This window comes from Simochromis diagramma, unplaced genomic scaffold (assembly GCF_900408965.1).
Source record: "Simochromis diagramma unplaced genomic scaffold, fSimDia1.1 OVJJ01000123.1, whole genome shotgun sequence".
Taxonomy (NCBI): domain Eukaryota; kingdom Metazoa; phylum Chordata; class Actinopteri; order Cichliformes; family Cichlidae; genus Simochromis; species Simochromis diagramma.
Window position 1 is genome coordinate 4,100,957 of NW_024386778.1, and position 17,849 is coordinate 4,118,805.

General features: G+C 40.5%; 1 protein-coding gene across 3 annotated transcripts in view; it reads left to right on the forward strand.

Annotated features, from left to right (window-relative positions):
- pknox2 (pbx/knotted 1 homeobox 2) overlaps positions 1 to 17,451 on the forward strand; it is a 103,623-nt gene extending 86,172 nt beyond the window's left edge. For all 3 annotated transcript variants that reach the window (XM_040012400.1, XM_040012389.1, XM_040012410.1), the window contains 7 exons: positions 3,273 to 3,458; positions 3,647 to 3,782; positions 4,864 to 4,961; positions 12,152 to 12,271; positions 12,409 to 12,485; positions 13,968 to 14,146; positions 15,557 to 17,451. In XM_040012400.1, coding sequence (XP_039868334.1) covers positions 3,273 to 3,458; positions 3,647 to 3,782; positions 4,864 to 4,961; positions 12,152 to 12,271; positions 12,409 to 12,485; positions 13,968 to 14,146; positions 15,557 to 15,819 — 1,059 coding nt within the window. In that variant the 3' untranslated portion in view covers positions 15,820 to 17,451. The remainder of the gene's footprint in view (positions 1 to 3,272; positions 3,459 to 3,646; positions 3,783 to 4,863; positions 4,962 to 12,151; positions 12,272 to 12,408; positions 12,486 to 13,967; positions 14,147 to 15,556) is intronic.
- The last annotated feature ends 398 nt before the right edge of the window (positions 17,452 to 17,849 follow it).

The following is a 17,849-nucleotide window of genomic DNA, read 5'->3' on the forward strand; positions in this document are numbered from 1 at the left end:
CTAACATTAGTGTATATGCTGGTCAAACTTTAATATTGTTCAAATGGGAGCTTTAGTGACCTCTCAAAATTTCTCACAAAGTGTTATTGTGAGAAACAGCTCCTAATGAGGGGAAGGTCAGTGTGCCTGCTGTGTGAAGTTGCGTGTCTGAAGATGGCACCGTTGGTACCGATGCTCAGTAATTAATACGTAATGCAGTAATTTCTACTGTTTGTTACCTTCTGAGTACAGTTTCTTTTATTATCCTTAATAAGTACATGAGCTATTTTACCTTCTTAGCCACAGCTGCCTTTTATATTTTTATATACAACTATAACTGCAGTAGCCCTAAGAGGTCATACACTGCATGTACTGCAACTTCAGGAAACACCAGCAAATGGAAAGATGCTCACAATAAAGGTTGAATAAAGAACAATGGAAGTAAAAAGAAAAAAAACTCTTAAAAAAGTTCAGAAAACTCAACAGAGGTGATTTAAAGAAGAGAAAAATGAAAAACCTATAACAAACATACAGCTACAGTATTATATGAACCATGCGACAGAACACACATTAACTGGAACCTTTTCTCCCTCACACACCGAAGAGTCCTCCACTTCTTTTAAGAATACTTTAGTTTGTCACTTCCACAGCTATTCTGTCTTGTTGTGTTTTGTATGCTTTTGTATGAATAGACTGTGAATATATTTTTGAATTTACCCATTTCTTTTCCTTTTAAACAGAGTGCAGACTGATACCATAACCAAGGTTATTTTTATTTAACTAAAACTAAACTAAAAACTTTTTATTTAACTCAAATAAAACTAGAACTAAATGAAATGATTTTGTGAAATATAAAAATAAAGAGAAAAAATTCTCTTTCTCTTTTTTTTGTTAGTTTGGTAAAAATTGTATTACAGCTTGCCTGATGAGGCATTAATGGGTGTGTTAACTGAGACTTTGGATGTCTACAAGACTGAGTCAACAACTTTAAAAAAATGTATTCTAAGGCCTCTACTGATTTTTCTAAATCATACAATAAAATTTAAAGACTCAAACTTATACTAAAACTAATAAAAAACTTCACTAAAATTAAGTATTTTCAAGCAATTACTCCCTGTCTTCCTACTGGCGGCCAACTTTTCTGTTCCTGTACCTCTTTTTTGTAACATAAATCTTAACAGATGTGGCTCTGTGTGTGTTGTCTGCATTGAATCCCATTTTTGCTATTCCCAAGTATTCAGTCCTTTTTAAAGTAATTTTCCTATCTTCTCTGTGCACAACAGTTAGAAATAATTATAAATTAAGAGAAGGAGGAAACTGATAATCTTCTATGACAAAAGAGGGGGAGGAGTTGAAGCCAGACAGACACAAAGACACAGACAAGGAATTAGGAAAAAAAGTCCACTCTTCTCATTACAGTACTTGGGATGGCAGGCTGACAAGTGCTGAACAGTCAATTAACCCTGCATCTGTGTGTTTTATGAGGTAATGGGAATAGGCGTCTCTGCCAGAGGACACTAACTCTTCCATAGGGCAGTAATGCTACGCTGGGCCTGACTGGCTGCGATGAGGACAAGAGTTACTGGTCCCTTGATTAAGCAAGTGCAGTTTAATTAGCTGATTTATCTCCTCCTTGGCCAAGTGCTTTTCTGACCATTCTGTTGACCTTGGGTGGCAACTTTGAAGGTGTGCCATCTTGTATCACACAGAGTGAAGAAAAGCCAGGCAGCTGATGATATATATATTGTCAGTGATTCCTGTTGTCACTTCAACCAAACCAACAAACCAAATTTCACTCAATGACAGATCATAACTTAGTAGAAAAACAACGCAAAACAAAAAACATGTTTCTCATTTCTTGTCAGTAGCTGTCAGCAGTTTATCCTTTAATAGGCTGTTCCTTAGCAACACAACTGCAACGAATTGGAGTTGTTAAATATTAGACACTGGTCTATTGAAAACTGTGTAAATGGCTTTCAAAGTCTTATACTTCTTATAGAACTTCTAAATATAATTATTTTCTTTACAAAGCATACAGTATTTCTACTTGCATAAATTAATATAACTATTTAAAAACAAAAATTTAGCTGGGTCGATATTATGAGTACCCTGAAAAACTAAGCACCAACCACCGTGCACTGCGCTGCAGTCATGCGCCTTAAATTTGTAATGCTGTAAAATCAAGTTAAACCCGAGGGTTATCTTCCAAATCATACACAGAAAAAAAACTTCAGCAAGGGTTTGAGCTGTCACCTGACAAGGAAAACAAAAAACAAACAAAATGAGTTCACAGTTGAGAAAATAGTTGCTCACAAAGGAAGAAATGGATATACAAAGTTATCACAGCATTTCCAAGTGCCAAGGATTGGAGTGAGATGTGTCATCAAGAAATTACAGACCAAACATGACAGAGTTAGCAAGTGAAATAATTTAAAGAGTCTGAAAAGACAAATAGTGAGATGTGTATAAAGACCCCAAAACAACTGCCAAGACACTGGTGAATGACTTAGCCAGGATATGTAATCTTAAAAGCACAGCCACTACAACCTTGTATAGGAATGTACTGCAAAGTTGCAGACCAAGAAAAACTTAATCTTACAGCCAGAGTGCAGTATGCACTTTGATACTGGTGCATGTCTTGGTAAAATTAGAAGAGCATGAAGAACATGGCAGCTTGTTAACTAATCTAAATAGAACTAAACCTTGACAGCCTTAACACATACACTTCACTCACACACTACTGTGATGATGATGTTTAATGTAAAAACATTTGTAGTCCACAGACATTGAGTGGAAAGGCTCCAGATGTTTTTTTAGTTTGTTTTACTGAATGTGATGTACTTCCCAAATGTTTATTGAGTCACTCAGGCCCCCTGTGGGTCTTCCGTATTAAGGATTTTTAATCTGTTTCCTGGACTCGGTTTTAAAGACATTACCCAGCATTACGGATGGGTACCAGAAGTTAAATAATTACAACAAGAAACCAGAAGATTTGCATTTATTCCAAAATGTATTAATATATATACGGATCAGTGATGCAGGTCAGTCAGCAGTCTGCATCTGTAAATACCATTACCAATGATTTTTGATTTTGACATTAGACGTTACAGATCTTTGTAACATAAATTGCAATAAAACCAAATACCAGCAATATCCATGAGACCAACATCAAACGTATTCTTCTGTTCATGGTTGTTAACCTGGTGTTTTAAAGGTAAGGTGTTCGCTAAAAGTCATCAGTGTTTTAGAAGGTGAATGTGATCTGTTTCATATTTTGTTTTTGCTGCTCTCAGATGGTAAAGGCCATTCAGGTGTTGCGAATCCACCTACTCGAACTAGAGAAGGTCAATGAGCTTTGTAAGGACTTCTGCAACCGTTACATCACTTGTCTCAAGACCAAGATGCACAGCGACAACCTCCTCCGTAATGACCTCGGAGGGCCCTATTCTCCATCACACACCAGTCTCAGCATGCAGCAGGTCAGTGATGGACCCACCGTGGAGCTTAGAGTTCCTTAACGGTACCTAGCGTAATAATGCAGTAATGTAGTGTTTCCCTTGATACGCCATTCATCAGCAGGTAACTTTTGCTGTTGGTTATCACACACAAGCAATAGCTTTCCCCCCCTTAGAGTTGCTCACCAGTGTCTCCCTCTGTTATCCCCCAGGAACTAATTCAGACCTCCTCTCCATCCATGACCTCTGTCTCCAGCTCTGTTAACCCTTCAGGGATTGTGGTGCCTGCTGGAGGGCTGCAACAGGGGAATGTCGCCATGACCACCATCAACTCTCAAGTGGTCTCGGGTAAGCGTGTCAATTCACATGAGCACTATAAAACAAAATTTGGCCTGACACTATCGACCTTTTTTTTCCATATGGCTCTATGACCCAATGTGTGAAGAAGAGGCGCTACAAAAATGCAAAACTCAGTGTAACTTATTCAGTAAACTACCACCTCTAAATAGGGTCTCCATAGATTTTGGGACAGTCAGTGACATACAGCTAATGATAAATAAATAAAACCGCATAGGTGGTTCTGTTGTTTTCTGCACACTTACCTGAGCCTTAGCCCAATCACTCTCAACACTTTCAAATAGTACTCCACATTTTCTCTCTCGTTCTGATCAGAGGAAATATTTGACACCAGCTATCCAAAGCACCATTTCCTGACTTTTAATAACTATCATATTCAAATGAATACTTTTCTTATTATTTGCATTGTGTTTATCAGTTTGACTTTGATCTTTTTTCTTTGCGTCATTTTGGGGTTATCATTATAAAGCATTTTCATATTATTAGTATAAAACTCAATTGTTTGTTGAGCATAATGACAAATAAAAATAGTCATTAGCATGCTTTTGATCAATCAGTATACACGCATGTGGCCGTTTACTATTCCATTGCTATTATATACACATATCATTAGCTACATGTTTGTGGCTGTGTTTTGTATAGCTGGTATCAGAGGGTCATGATAAGTATCCATCACAGAGAGCTTGGCTGGCAGGTTCTTGTAATGTCAAGCCTGTACAGTGAAATGTTAATCCTGCCCTCTGGAAAACCCTTTTAACCCAAAATAAATCAATGTTTCTCCCTTTGATCACGACATACTGAAGAGCTCAAACAGACTGTGATAAGAGTGTCTTGATCAAGGCTAATTAAGCCAGCAGCAAAAACACACTCCTCCTTCTCCTTGTTCTCTGTGTGTTTTTTTCTGGGTTAAAGGGCAGTAATGCACTTTGAATTTATCATTTAGTCTCTTGTTTGCTGTGTGTTTGATTGCAAGGCTGACAAGCAGTTAATAAGCTCTGGTGCTAGTGTAGGATCTGGCTTCTAGTAGCTGCTGAAGACACTTGATACTCATGGCAGCAAATTATCCCCTCAGGTGGGACCCTGTACCAGCCAGTTGCCATGGTGACATCGCAAGGGCAAGTGTTAACTCAGGCGCTGCCTCCGGGAACCATTCAGATCCAGAACTCACAGGTAAAGCTGTCTGAACCACAATGCTTTCTGGCTAACGTTGTCACTCCTCCTTGTGCCCTCACCACCTATGGTCTCAATTTGTTCTTTACATCTCTCAGACCTCCCCAGTGGGTCTTTTCATTGTCTGTCTGAACATAGCCCCCTGCTGCTAAACAAAATAGAAATTGTTTATTCCCCTGATGTTTGGGGAGCCTTTGTGATACCATGCCACTGCAGATGAAAATCGCACGAGGACTTATATCAGTTAAAGACAAATTTGTGGATGATGTGATTTAGGTAGATACAAGAAATAAATCTCGGATCTCATACAAAAGACTAATTCATTTAGTCATTCATTTTTCATTGTTCAAAAACCTTTTGTTAAAAACAAAAAGTACAGGACATTTGAGATGTGAACAGAACAGAAGTAAAATATTTCAGAATTTTTATGAACAGGAAATATTAGGATCACAAATGTTTTATCGCCAAAAGATTTAGAAACTCGTATGAATGACTGAATTTTTTTTTTTTTATTGCACAGGGACAGATTTCTGGTTTTAGTATTTTAGTTCAATTTAGATTGTCAAAAAGCTTCTGGAATTGTTTAGAATAGCTGGGACATTTGCTGTATGCCTGCTCTGTGACTGTTGGTTTGTTATAAATATGAGGATACTTATTTTAGAAAATCATTACTCTGAAGGCAACAGAACCTTCAAAGGAAGGGTCTGTTGACTCACAAGTGAATGCCAAAAAGTGAACAGATGATCCACACAGTAATAGTGATGAATATCATATGGAATATTAACATTGAAGCTTGCTGTTATGCACAGTAAATAACATAAGAATAATACGGACAATGTGTCAAATTAGTTAGCCAAACTGTATGTTTAGGACAAAACGCCTTGTAATTAATAGATGAAGTATTTTAGACAAGAAGGGCTCGTGCAAATGTATATTATAGGTTCCTTTATGTTTGTGTTAGGGATATCTTATTTTTTAGCCTTATTTAAAATGTATTATTTAAAAAGTTGTTTTTTACCCTGATGATTTTTTAAATTGTTTTAAAATTTGCCAGAGCTTTAGCCTCTTTCAACTCTTCTGTGTGCTCCTTGGAAGTCAGTTTAGTCTACAAGTCACAAAACACTTATTATCTACCTCACATTGAATCAGTAATGTGATAATTGCATATTTCTACAAGTTGGAACACCTTGAGAAATTGTTCAAGTGTGAAACAATTGTACAAGTTCCACAACCATACCCAAATGCAAATGCCTAAATGCACTGAGTTGCTGCCACTGAGTGTATGGCTGACTAGATATTTGCTTTAACAAGTTAACAATGATTTCTCTTTTTAGTCTCTGTCAGTACCCTCACCGTAGCATTTGAATCAACAAATCATTCTGAGAAAGGAGTATCCTAACATTTGCCAGTAATATATTACTGTTCTTAAATTCAGGGCAACAATTAGAGAACACTCAAAGAGAGAAAACAGGCAAGGCCTGAAGGCAAAATAACAAAATGGTTTCAAGAAAAGTATCAAAATAAGACAGAACATAATGACAACTACAAAAATAGACACAGAAGCACATAATATACAAGAAAAAATACAGAGAGGCACAAGAAATTAACCAAAGTAGTCATAAACAAAGCAGACAGTATGACAGTATTACTACTACTACTAAAGCCACTGACTATGACGTATATAAAAGACTAGGACATTCAGTATTAGGTTCTTTAGTAGCCTTCAGTATCAGCCTTCCTACAAGCTGGAAAATTACTCATACTGTATAACATTTTGTCTTTCTCTAAGACTTTTAAAGTAGTCTTTATATAGGCAAAAATACTTTATCATCATAATTTTACTGTAGGAGTGATACTCAGGGACTAATTTTTGAGTGGTTTAGGTAGGAGAGGACTATCACCTTTTCAAACCTTTATGACTTTTCTTTTGTTGTGTAGCGCCTCATCTCTGTTTGGGAAGGAGTACAAAGGCTCCTCTAAAGCATAGAGTATCAGGTACTTGAACCCTTCCTATGTCTATGTACAAGATACAGTCACAACAAAGACCTAAGACACCAACAGCTGAAGAACAGACAAAATATATTGGATGAAAGTTGGATGAACATAAAAACATGAACAAAAAATGTGGTTTCTTAATAAATTGTGTGTCTGGCATTAGCAGTAATCTAACCTTGATTGTGATTTCATAGCATAACTCTATTACAGAAAATAGAGTTGTGGATGTAAGAGGCTATATATCGATCTGTATGAACAGCAGTTTAATTATTACAAATTCATTGTGTTTGGAATTTAAGGTTTACTTTAACAATCTCCACCCACTCTGTTGTTGTGGAGATTTCAAACAAATTTATGACAAAGAACGGCTCCATGCTGGAACCAAGGCTCCAAGCAGAGCCAATCAACAGGCTGTACACTTGCCTTTTCTGAATGGGGGAAAAAGAAAAGAAATGGGGCAGAGAAATTTAACAGTGTTCTGTGTTGGTTTGAAGAGTGGCTCAGTTTCATGTAATTCTGTGACAGTAACAGTGACCCAGCTGGTGCCGAGTTCTACATGCGTGCTGGGAATTGAACACAGCCCCTTCGCCACTTTGCCGACAAGCCCCGAGTAATCACACTCTGAGGCTCGGTGCTGCCAATTAATTTAACCTCGCTTTCTCCTGGAACACACACATTCCCAGGACAGAAGGAGCCACGTGACACACAGCTGCAACTGTAATGAGTCTTGTTTTGTGTTGGGAGAATGAGGGGGGATCTGTGTGAATGTCTATTTATGGGCATTATGTGGGTTGTAGGTGGGTGAGGGTCAGCATCTCCGTGTCTGTGGATGCTTTCCACACTATTCTGCGTGGAACCTAATAATAGTGGGGCATAATGATTTCCCTCCAACAAAATATACAACTTACATGAAACTAGAGGACCAATGAGAGGACCTAGTCAGGAGGATTTAACCCATGGGGGTGCTAGATTTATTAATAGACAAAAACAAGCAATGTCCCATTTATATACAAAATATACTCTGTCTTGGGGACTGAAACGGCTCCAAATAGTAGGAATGAATGATACTAGGAAAATGGTTGGTTGATTTCTTGGCACTGACTGAGCTTTTAGGCACAGTCCACAAGATTTGAATAGGGTTAGGTCAGGGTTTGGGGCAGGCCATTCCAGAAGTTTAATGTTAGCTACTGCATGTATTTCAAAACCAGTTTTGATCTTTAGGATTATTGTTCTATTAGAAAAGCCAACTGTGCCCAAGTTTCAACCATCCAACTGTTCATTTGGGGTGAAGTTTAGAATTTGGAGGTAGTCCTAGTACTTCATTATTCCAAAGTGCAATGTAGCACTAGCAGCAAAATAGCTCCAGAGCAATGATCAATTATTTTTGCTCTGGGGATGCTTTCAGTTCATGGCATACTTGAGCATTCATGGGTTTTGTGTTATTTCTGAACATCCTAGCCAATTTCCTCTCATTTGATAGATCTAAATAATTTGTATTAATAACTTAATGACTCCAGGAGGCCTTCCAACTTGTGTAAATCTACAATTCTTTATTTATTGCTGTCAAATAAATCCCCCCAAATGACCTTGGCCTTGTTAAGTTAAAATAGACTGTAGAACCCTGAGCTCCTCTTCATGAATCGCTACCTTATCGTGGTGGAGGGGTTTGTGTGTCCTGGGGATCCCAGGGGCTATGTTGTCTGGGGGCTTTTGCCCCCTGGTAGGGTCTCCCATGGCAAATTGGTCCTGGGTGAGGGACCAGACAAAGAGCGATTCAGAAGACCCTTATGGAGAAAACATCGAGGGAACAGTTTACCCTGCCCGGGATAGGGTTACCGGGGCCCCGCCCTGGAGCCAGGCCCGGGGAGGGTGCCCGAGGGCGAGCGTCTGGTGGCCAGGCCTTAGTCCATGGGGCCCGGCCGGGCACAGCCCGAAAAGGGGATATGGGCCCATCCTCCCGCAGGCCCACCACCCACAGGAGGCGCCTTAGGGGTCGGGTGCATTGTGTGCCGGGTGGCGGCCAGGAGCGGAAACCCTGGCGGACTGATACCCGGCTGCCAAGACTGGCAATTGGGACATGGAATGTCACCTCTCTGGTGGGGAAGGAGCCTGAGTTAGTGTGTGATGTTGAGAGGTACCGGCTAGATATAGTCGGACTCACCTCTACGCATGGCTTGGGCTCTGGAACCAGTCTCCTGGATAGGGGCTGGACTCTGTCTCAGTCTGGAGTTGCCCCTGGTGAGAGGCGGCGGGCTGGGGTGGGTATTCTAATATCCCCTCGGCTTGCTGCCGGTACGTTGGGGTTTTTCCCGGTGGATGAGAGGGTTTGTTCCCTGCGCCTTAGGGTCGGGGAACGGGTCCTGACTGTCATCTGCGCTTATGCGCCGAGTGGCAGTTCGGAGTACCCAGCCTTCTTAGAGTCCCTGGGTGGGGTGCTGGAAGGTGCTCCACCTGGAGACTCTGTTGTCCTACTGGGAGACTTCAATGCTCACGTGGGTAATGACAGCGAGACCTGGAGGGGCATAATTGGGAGGAACGGCCTCCCTGATCTGAACCCGAGTGGTGTTTTGTTATTGGACTTCTGTGCAAATCACAGTTTGGCCATAACGAACACCTTGTTCAAACATAAGAGTGTCCATAAGTGCACGTGGCACCAGGACGCTCTAGGCCGCAGGTCGATGATCGATTTTGTAATCGTATCACCAGACCTGCAACCATATGTTCTGGACACTTGGGTAAAGAGAGGGGCTGAGCTGTCAACTGATCACCACCTGGTGGTGAGTTGGATCAGGTGGCGCAGGAGGACGGTGGACAGACCTGGTGCACCTAAACCCGTAGTGAGGGTGTGCTGGGAACATCTAGCAGAGGCTGCAGTCCGCGAAATCTTCAACGCACACCTCCGGCAGAGCTGGGGACATTGAGTCCCCATTACCGAAGCTGCTGCATTGAGCTGTGGCTGCAAGGTGGTTGGTGCCTGCCATGGTGGTAATCCCCAAACGAAATGGTGGACACCAGAGGTGAGGGGAGCCACCAGGCTGAAGAAGGAGTCCTATCGGGCTTGGTTAGCCTGTGGTACTGGAAAGGAGAGTTCGTCCGCTAGTCGAACCTCGGATACAGGAGGAACAATGTGGTTTTCGTCCTGGTCGCGGAACACTGGACCAGCTCTTTATCCTCTCCAGGATACTTGAGGGTGCATGGGAGTTTGCCCAACCAGTCTACATGTGTTTTGTGGACTTGGAGAAGGCATTCGACCGTGTCCCTCGGGGTGTCCTGTGGGAGGTGTTGCGGGAGTATGGGGTGTCTGGCCCATTGCTACGGGCCATTCGATCCCTATACAACCGTTGCAAGAGCTCGGTTCGCATTGCCGGCAATAAGTTGGACTTGTTCCCGGTGGGTGATGGGCTCCGCCAGGGCTGCCCTTTGTCTCCGGTTCTGTTCATAATTTTTATGGATAGGATTTCTAGGCGCAGCCAAGTGGCGGAGGGCTTTCACTTCGGTGGCCTCAGAATCTCATCTCTGCTTTTCGCGGATGATGTGGTTCTGTTGGCTTCATCGGGTGAAGGCCTCCAGCTCACACTGGAACGGTTCGCAGCCGAGTGTGAAGCAGCGGGAATGAGGATCAGCACCTCCAAATCTGAGGCCATGGTTCTCAGCCGGAAAAGGGTGGAGTGCCCACTCCGGGTCGGGGATGAGTTCCTGCCCCAAGTGGAGGAGTTCAAGTATCTCGGGGTCTTTTTCGTGAGTGATGGGAGAAGGGAGCCAGAGATCGACAGACGGATTGGTGCGGCGGCTGCAGTGATGCGGACGCTGCACCGGTCTGTCGTGGTGAAGAGGGAGCTGAGTGTAAAAGTGAAGCTCTCAATTTACCGGTCGATCTACCTATGGCCACGAGCTGTGGGTAGTGACCGAAAAAACGAGATCGCGGATACAAGCGGCGGAAATGAGCTTCCTCCGAAGGGTGGCTGGCCTCTCCCTTAGAAATAGGGTGAGAAGTTTGGCCATCCGGGAAGGGCTCAGAGTAGAGCCGCTGCTCCTCCACATCGAAAGGAGACAGCTGAGGTGGTTCGGGTATCTGACAAGGATGCCTCCTGGGCGCCTCCTGGGGTTGGTGTTCCGGGCATGTCCCACCGGGAGGAGGCCCCCGGGGCAGACCCAGGACACGCTGGAGAGATTATATCTCTCGGTTGGCCTTGGTGTTCCCCCGGATAAGCTGGAGGAGGTGGCTGGGGAGAGGGAGGTCTGGGCTTCTCTGCTTAGGCTGCTGCCCCCGCGACCCGGCCCCGGATAAAGCGGATGAAGATGGATGGAACCCTGAGCACCACTTTTTAAGATTTAAGTGAATGTATGTAAATGTTTGAGCCTAAATATTGAATACTTGTTTTTTATATGCTGTGCAATCATCCTGAAAAAACACCCAAAAAAATAAATAAAACAGTTCAAAGAAATTATTAAAAAGCCCCAAATTACCACGGGGGAAAAAAAGAAAAAAAACAAAACAATATAAGTCATGCTTTAATTAGAAATAGTGAATTAGTTATCATTAATTAGAACATAATAATGAAGAATATCACTAGATGTTTTCCCTTTACTATCTAATAAGCCATGTGCAAACTTTATCTTAAGCATGACTGTGATAAAAATGATTTCTTTGCCAAATAGCAAACCTAAATGTTCTTACAACAGTTAAAAATATTTGCAGTTAGTTGTCTCAGCCAGACATGAACTCACATACTCACACACATCCATATGCAGGCTGTCAAAGACTGTCAATAGTCTGAGAGCATCTCGTCCTTCAGCACTCACACTCCAAACAGTAACATCTGAATAATGATTTCTCACTGAACACAAAGGCTGGTGTACTACAGGTCAACACCAATGAAAATCCAAGCAAACACAGGCCCACTCTGCATCAGCGTCACTCTAACTCACCAACGCCAAACTGTGAAACTCAAAGTCCAAGCACCACACATATAAACGACTAGTCACGGGTACTGCTTCTTTATATTTTAAGTATCATTACTCAAATTCAGTTACCATGGTGACACTTGAGGAGGTGTTTCTGCCCTTGCCATAGGAAGAAAAAAGGTAATTGGTAGTCTGAGTTTGTTTCCGTGGCAACAATAACTAAGCCCTATGGTCTTTTCCCTTTTATCTTTTCTTCCTCTTTCTTTCCTTTCTGTTGTCTGTGAATAAAGGTAAATGTGGACCTGTCCTCCTTGTTGGACAGTGAAGACAAGAAGTCTAAGAATAAGAGGGGAGTCCTGCCCAAACACGCCACCAACATCATGCGCTCCTGGCTCTTCCAGCATCTCATGGTGAGACGCAGGCAGACATTTACACTGTGTTTGAGGGCAAGACTTTTCAGTGTTTAACATAATTATGGTGCAGCATATTCCATTTTAACAGCTGGAAACTGCTTGAAAACTGAAATGTCGTTTCCTACTTCTTGCAGCACCCATATCCAACAGAAGATGAGAAAAGACAGATTGCAGCACAAACAAGTCTGACTCTCTTGCAAGTAAACAACTGGTAAGATTTTGTAATCCAAAAAAGTTTTCAAAGTTTTCTTTAGACATAGACATATACACTTTATTAATCCGACGCAATGGAAATTCGTTTTGTGAAGATATTTTAGAGATATTTTAGAAAATTATTAATCGAAATATATGAAAAATAGTGTACAAAAAAGCCAAAATGCTATTATATGCACACATTTATATATATAGCTAAAATGCAGTGGAAGTGATAATGTATACATATGCATTTTTTAAACAGTATTTATCCTGTGTGGGTATTATATAGTCTGACTGCTGTCAGGATGAAGGACCTGTGACAGTGATCTGTCCTACTGCTGAGGGACCTGTTCAGGGTCCCCACAGTCTTTTAGAAGTATTGTCCATAATAGACATCAGCTTGACTAACATCCTCCTCTCACCCACTTCCTCTGTGGAGTCTAGCGCACTGGCTCTCTTCATCAGTGTTTTAATCCATGTACTGTTTCTCCCCAGCAGACAACCACATAAAAGCTTGGAGTAGCAATCACTGTGTCATAAAAGGTCCTACATACACTAAAAGACCTCAGCCTGCACATCAGATCGAACAAACTTTGGCCCTTCTTCTACAGAGTATGAATGTTAGCTTTAAATTGAACTTGACTATGCTGGCATATCCGAGTACATCATTGATACAGTGGCACCATCTCCTGGTTGTATACACCAAGTACATGTGGAACAACCTCTCCCTCCCTCTCTCTCTCTCTCCCTCTCTCTCTCTTCTTGTTTCTTGTGTTCCTTTTTCCTGATACTGCTACCACTTGGCATCGCTATATCTATCACTACAGCTGTCATTACCAGTGTGTCTGTATCTGGAAATCCCACAGGATCTTTGCTCAACCTTCTGAGATATAGAGGAGACCATACTCAGCAGAAATGTACAACTATACAATGCCAGCCACTTAGTTATGGCATTTCATGTATACTCTACCTAGTAGTATCTTACACCCTGCTGTTATGTCCAGAATTGTCTCAGGAGCATCTTTACACCTTCACCTGGGGTCTTTTCTGGTGTGATAGACCCCAGCCTCTATGGATCTTGTGCTTAGAGCTTGTTCCTGTGCTGCCATGATTAGTGCTATCTTTCAGTCCAGCTTTCTCCACAAGTAGAATTTCACAGTGTCAGCCACTTCTATCTTCCCATGGTACTGTGGAGGGTCCTGACTTTCAGTCTATCCTTAGAGAGAGAGAGAGAAAGAGAGAAAAAAAAATAAAGACAATTTGATATAAAAGTGCATTAAAAATTTTCATTAGGGTATGGTTTAATCAAATGATAACATTTTGAAGTGTTGATGGTCATATTCAATGTTTTGTATGTACTTGTTTTTCATTTTATGTCTTCCTTAAATCTCGGTACTTTTTAGTAGAACTATTTAGATATGTGAAAGACATGCAGAGTAATTAAGTTGGATTCATAGGTGTTACTTTTCCTAATATGACTTCTTTGGTCTTTTCACAGGTTCATCAATGCTCGTCGACGTATCCTTCAGCCTATGTTAGATGCCAGTAATCCTGACCCGGCTCCTAAAGCGAAGAAGATGAAGTCCCAGCATCGTCCAACACAGCGCTTTTGGCCCGACTCTATTGTGGCTGGTGTATTGCAGACGCACAGATCTCAGACAGGAAGCAACTCAGACAGTATGCCAACAGTTACATTTTCCAAGAAAAGCAAAGCAAAGCAAACAGCTTTCTTTGGGCATTAAATAATCCTTTACTTTTCATTTTTCTTTAATGTCTTCTTGATTTTTGTTTTGTAAAGCACTTTGAGTGCTCCAAGAGAATAGAAAAGTGCCATATAAGAACTATTTACCATTTACCAGCCATAGATGCTTACTTGTAATTTAAAGATCACAAATAGCTCTTTCTAGCTATACATGAACATTTAAAATTTTACATGTCATCTCTTAAAATATAGTTGAAATATAGTGTTTGGAAAAATATTTTTATACACAATCAATTATAGTAGTAGAAACAGTAAAAACAAACAGCAGAAACACAGCAGCCGTCAACTGTGGCTGTTATGGGATACAGTCTAAATTTAATGTCTGTGATTTTGCTTGCTTGACTATGATGTGTTTGTCCTACAGTGATCACTATAGCTATGATATGTACTTGAATTTGGAGGGAATATTGATAAACGGTAAAATTGTACACATTGTACAAAAAAATAAACAAACTAAAAGCGTGTCTGCTTGAATCCAAACCACTAGGTGGCACTATTACCACTCTTTTGTTTAATTTTTTTTAGACTATCAGTTTCTTTAAAAATGTGTCCTAAATCAATCAATAGCTCAGCCTGCACTCATGTGTACAAACAAGTCTCTTGGGAATAGTTTTCTTTTACTGCTACACGGTAGGTTGTAGACCTCAGTTACTTATGCAATTTGTTATCTCTTGTCACAGTACTGCAGCTGGTACGAGTATAGACAAGTAAAAGAAAGCTTCCCTACTGGAGTGCAAATATAGATAAAAGGCAGGGTAAGAATTAATTTCAGTGGCAGACAAAGTCTACGTAACGTTTTGCAAGGTAAAATTGATCAAACTGGTGTGTAGGATCCCATATGGAAAAGCAATAGAAAAAAACTTATAAAAGACTTGCATAAGATTTGGCCTACTTCATATAGTGAATCATATAAGGCTTATATGATTTACTCGTGAAAGTGGCCACTTTCTCATTACTTTCATATATTGTTTTAGTAAGTATCCAAAACATACAAGTTTCATTTATATAATTTTTCAAGGGATCTTATATCTGTTTTCACTCTTGTATGCTTTTCATACAAGTTTCACACAAGACAGATACAAACTTTATAAGATTTATATATATCTTTTCCATATGGGATGGGTTTTTTTCAGGTGGCTCCCAAAATTGAGTCTCTGGCCCTGTAGCCACTCTGAATATTGGCTAAGTGAAATTTCTAAATAATACTGAAGCATGCACAGACAAATAAAAAGGTCTATCTTCCTCTGCCTACATTATTATTTTTTAAATGTATCTGTCACATTATAACCCCTCTTCTCCCTACCCTCTTTCTGGCCTCGCTTCAGACCCACTGAGTATGGACAGTCTCCAGTCACTATCCTCAGATTCAGCCACCCTGGCCATGCAGCAAGCCATGCTTGGAGCCGATGACTCAATGGACGGCACTGAGGAAGAGGATGAAGAGGAGGAGGAAGAGGAGGAGGAAGGCATAGAGGAGGACGATGAGGAAGAGGATGGAGAGGAGGAAGATGACAGGGGGAGGCAGCTGTCCAGCCAGGGAGTGGGAAGGAGAGATCTTAGCATGGAGCACAGAGAGGAACTGGAGTAGTCTGTCAGGGGCAACTGACAGACTTTATGAACGCTGATCTCAGTTGTGAACTTAATACAGCCTCATTGAAACTCAAATAGTACGCCTCTAATGCTGAGTGACTCTAGAGAGCATTTACGCACGTATTAGTTCTTTACCACAGACTCTAATCAAACACAATGACCATCATGTTTATAGGAAAAATATTAGTTTAATGCTGAATTGTGTTATTGCATTTTAACACAGTATGTTCCTATGTAGTGAACTCATGAACTTTCTGGAGAGTAGCACATTTTTATAGCTCTGGTTATTTATGGAGAGGAATGACACAGGAACTAAAAGGTTTGAAATTGAGTACGTTTAAAAGCAGCATTTAAAGATGTTTGGTGCTTTTACAGGAACTGATTCGTATTTTTTTTTAAACAAACAATGAGGAAAAGCATTACATGGATTAAAGAACTGAAAATCTCGTTTGACTGTATGTTTTAGCAACTACTTAATTGAATGTAATATTTTGTCATCTGAAATTAGTTACTAAAAGGGCTGCAGCCGTTTTTATCAGTTTTTTTTTTTCATCTGAAAGTGCCCTTTATTTTCAATTGACAGACCACAGTTTCACTTTGCAGCTAATGTGTCATTTCACTTCCTAAAATAAGAGTGAGAAGACAAAATAAAGGAAAGGATGTGTGTGTAATACATTTCAAATATTTGTTGAAGTGACTGCTGGCTTCCACTCTGGGACATCATTCACACGTTTTAAATGACTCATAGGTTCTCAGGTTTAACAGCACTCTCATCTGACATGTTTCTTCCTCATGAGCAAAACACTTGACTTACTGCTGCCGCATGACTTTTGCAACACTCTTGGTTTATTTTCTCTCTTCCCATGAGCAAAAACAGCTGTACTAAACCAGTGTATACTGACTGCACATATAGTATGTATATTGGATTTTTCCTATGTTTGTATTCTGGTGTTGAGGGTTTGCATATTTATTCAATTTTTTGTGTGTAGCTTCAGACTTCATGTTGTCCATGACATTTTCTGGATAAGGGTGTTGAAAAAGCAGGTGGCCATGCACATATGTACCTAACTCCAACCACCAACTCTTTGAAAACTACTTGCGTATTTCTGTGACCTTGATCAGTTCTGTCAGAGATCAAGAGCGTGCCGGTCATACAGACTCAACACTGAGAGAAATCACGCAGAGATGCCTAGTGACTTTGGAAAAAAAATGTCATGTACTGACACTGACTTCTTTTTGATGGAAGACATTTTTGAGAAAAACATAAAAAAGGGAAGAGACTCAGTAGTAACCTATCTTTCCATTTTATGTGAAGGCTTTTAAAGAAGCTGTGAATCGATTTCAGCCCCCTGTTTTGTATTAAAACAAATGGAATCACTCATCTCTAATGTGAAGATGTCTAGAAAAAGAAAAAAACTGTTATATTGAATGTTCTGAGTGTTCATTGTGAAGTATGTTTCCTGTTATTCTTCTTTTTTTTTTTTAACTTTTTAAAAAGTTTTAAATGAATCTTCCAGAGCAAGCAACAGACTAGGGGAATATTTCTGTTTCATTTGTAAACTTTGTTGTTGTCATAATCTATTGTGTTTCAATAGATCACTTTTAATAATTAAACATGTAAAGGTACTGATTTTGACTCGTGGAAGTTCTGCATTTGTTTGAGCTGAGCAAACACATGCAGGGCTCTGACTTTTCATAGAGGGAGGCAGTTTGATTCATTAATATTTCGATACAATAACCTGTAAATCATTTTTACAAAAGAGAGTATAACATTTCTTCACCATCCTCACAATAATTTCTAGATTACAAATTTAGTAGTCTAATTATTGGTTAACTTCTCCCACTTGCCTGTCCTATCATGTATAGCCTTCCACCCACTCGTTATATCTCAAGCCTGTGATTTAACTCGCTGGAAAATGCCCACCCAAATGCTCGCCCACCTTCTCAGCCAGCTACCATAAACAAACCCACAATCTCCTGAATTGTGGCCTCTTTGAGTAAATCACTGTATTGCTTTTTTTTTTTTTT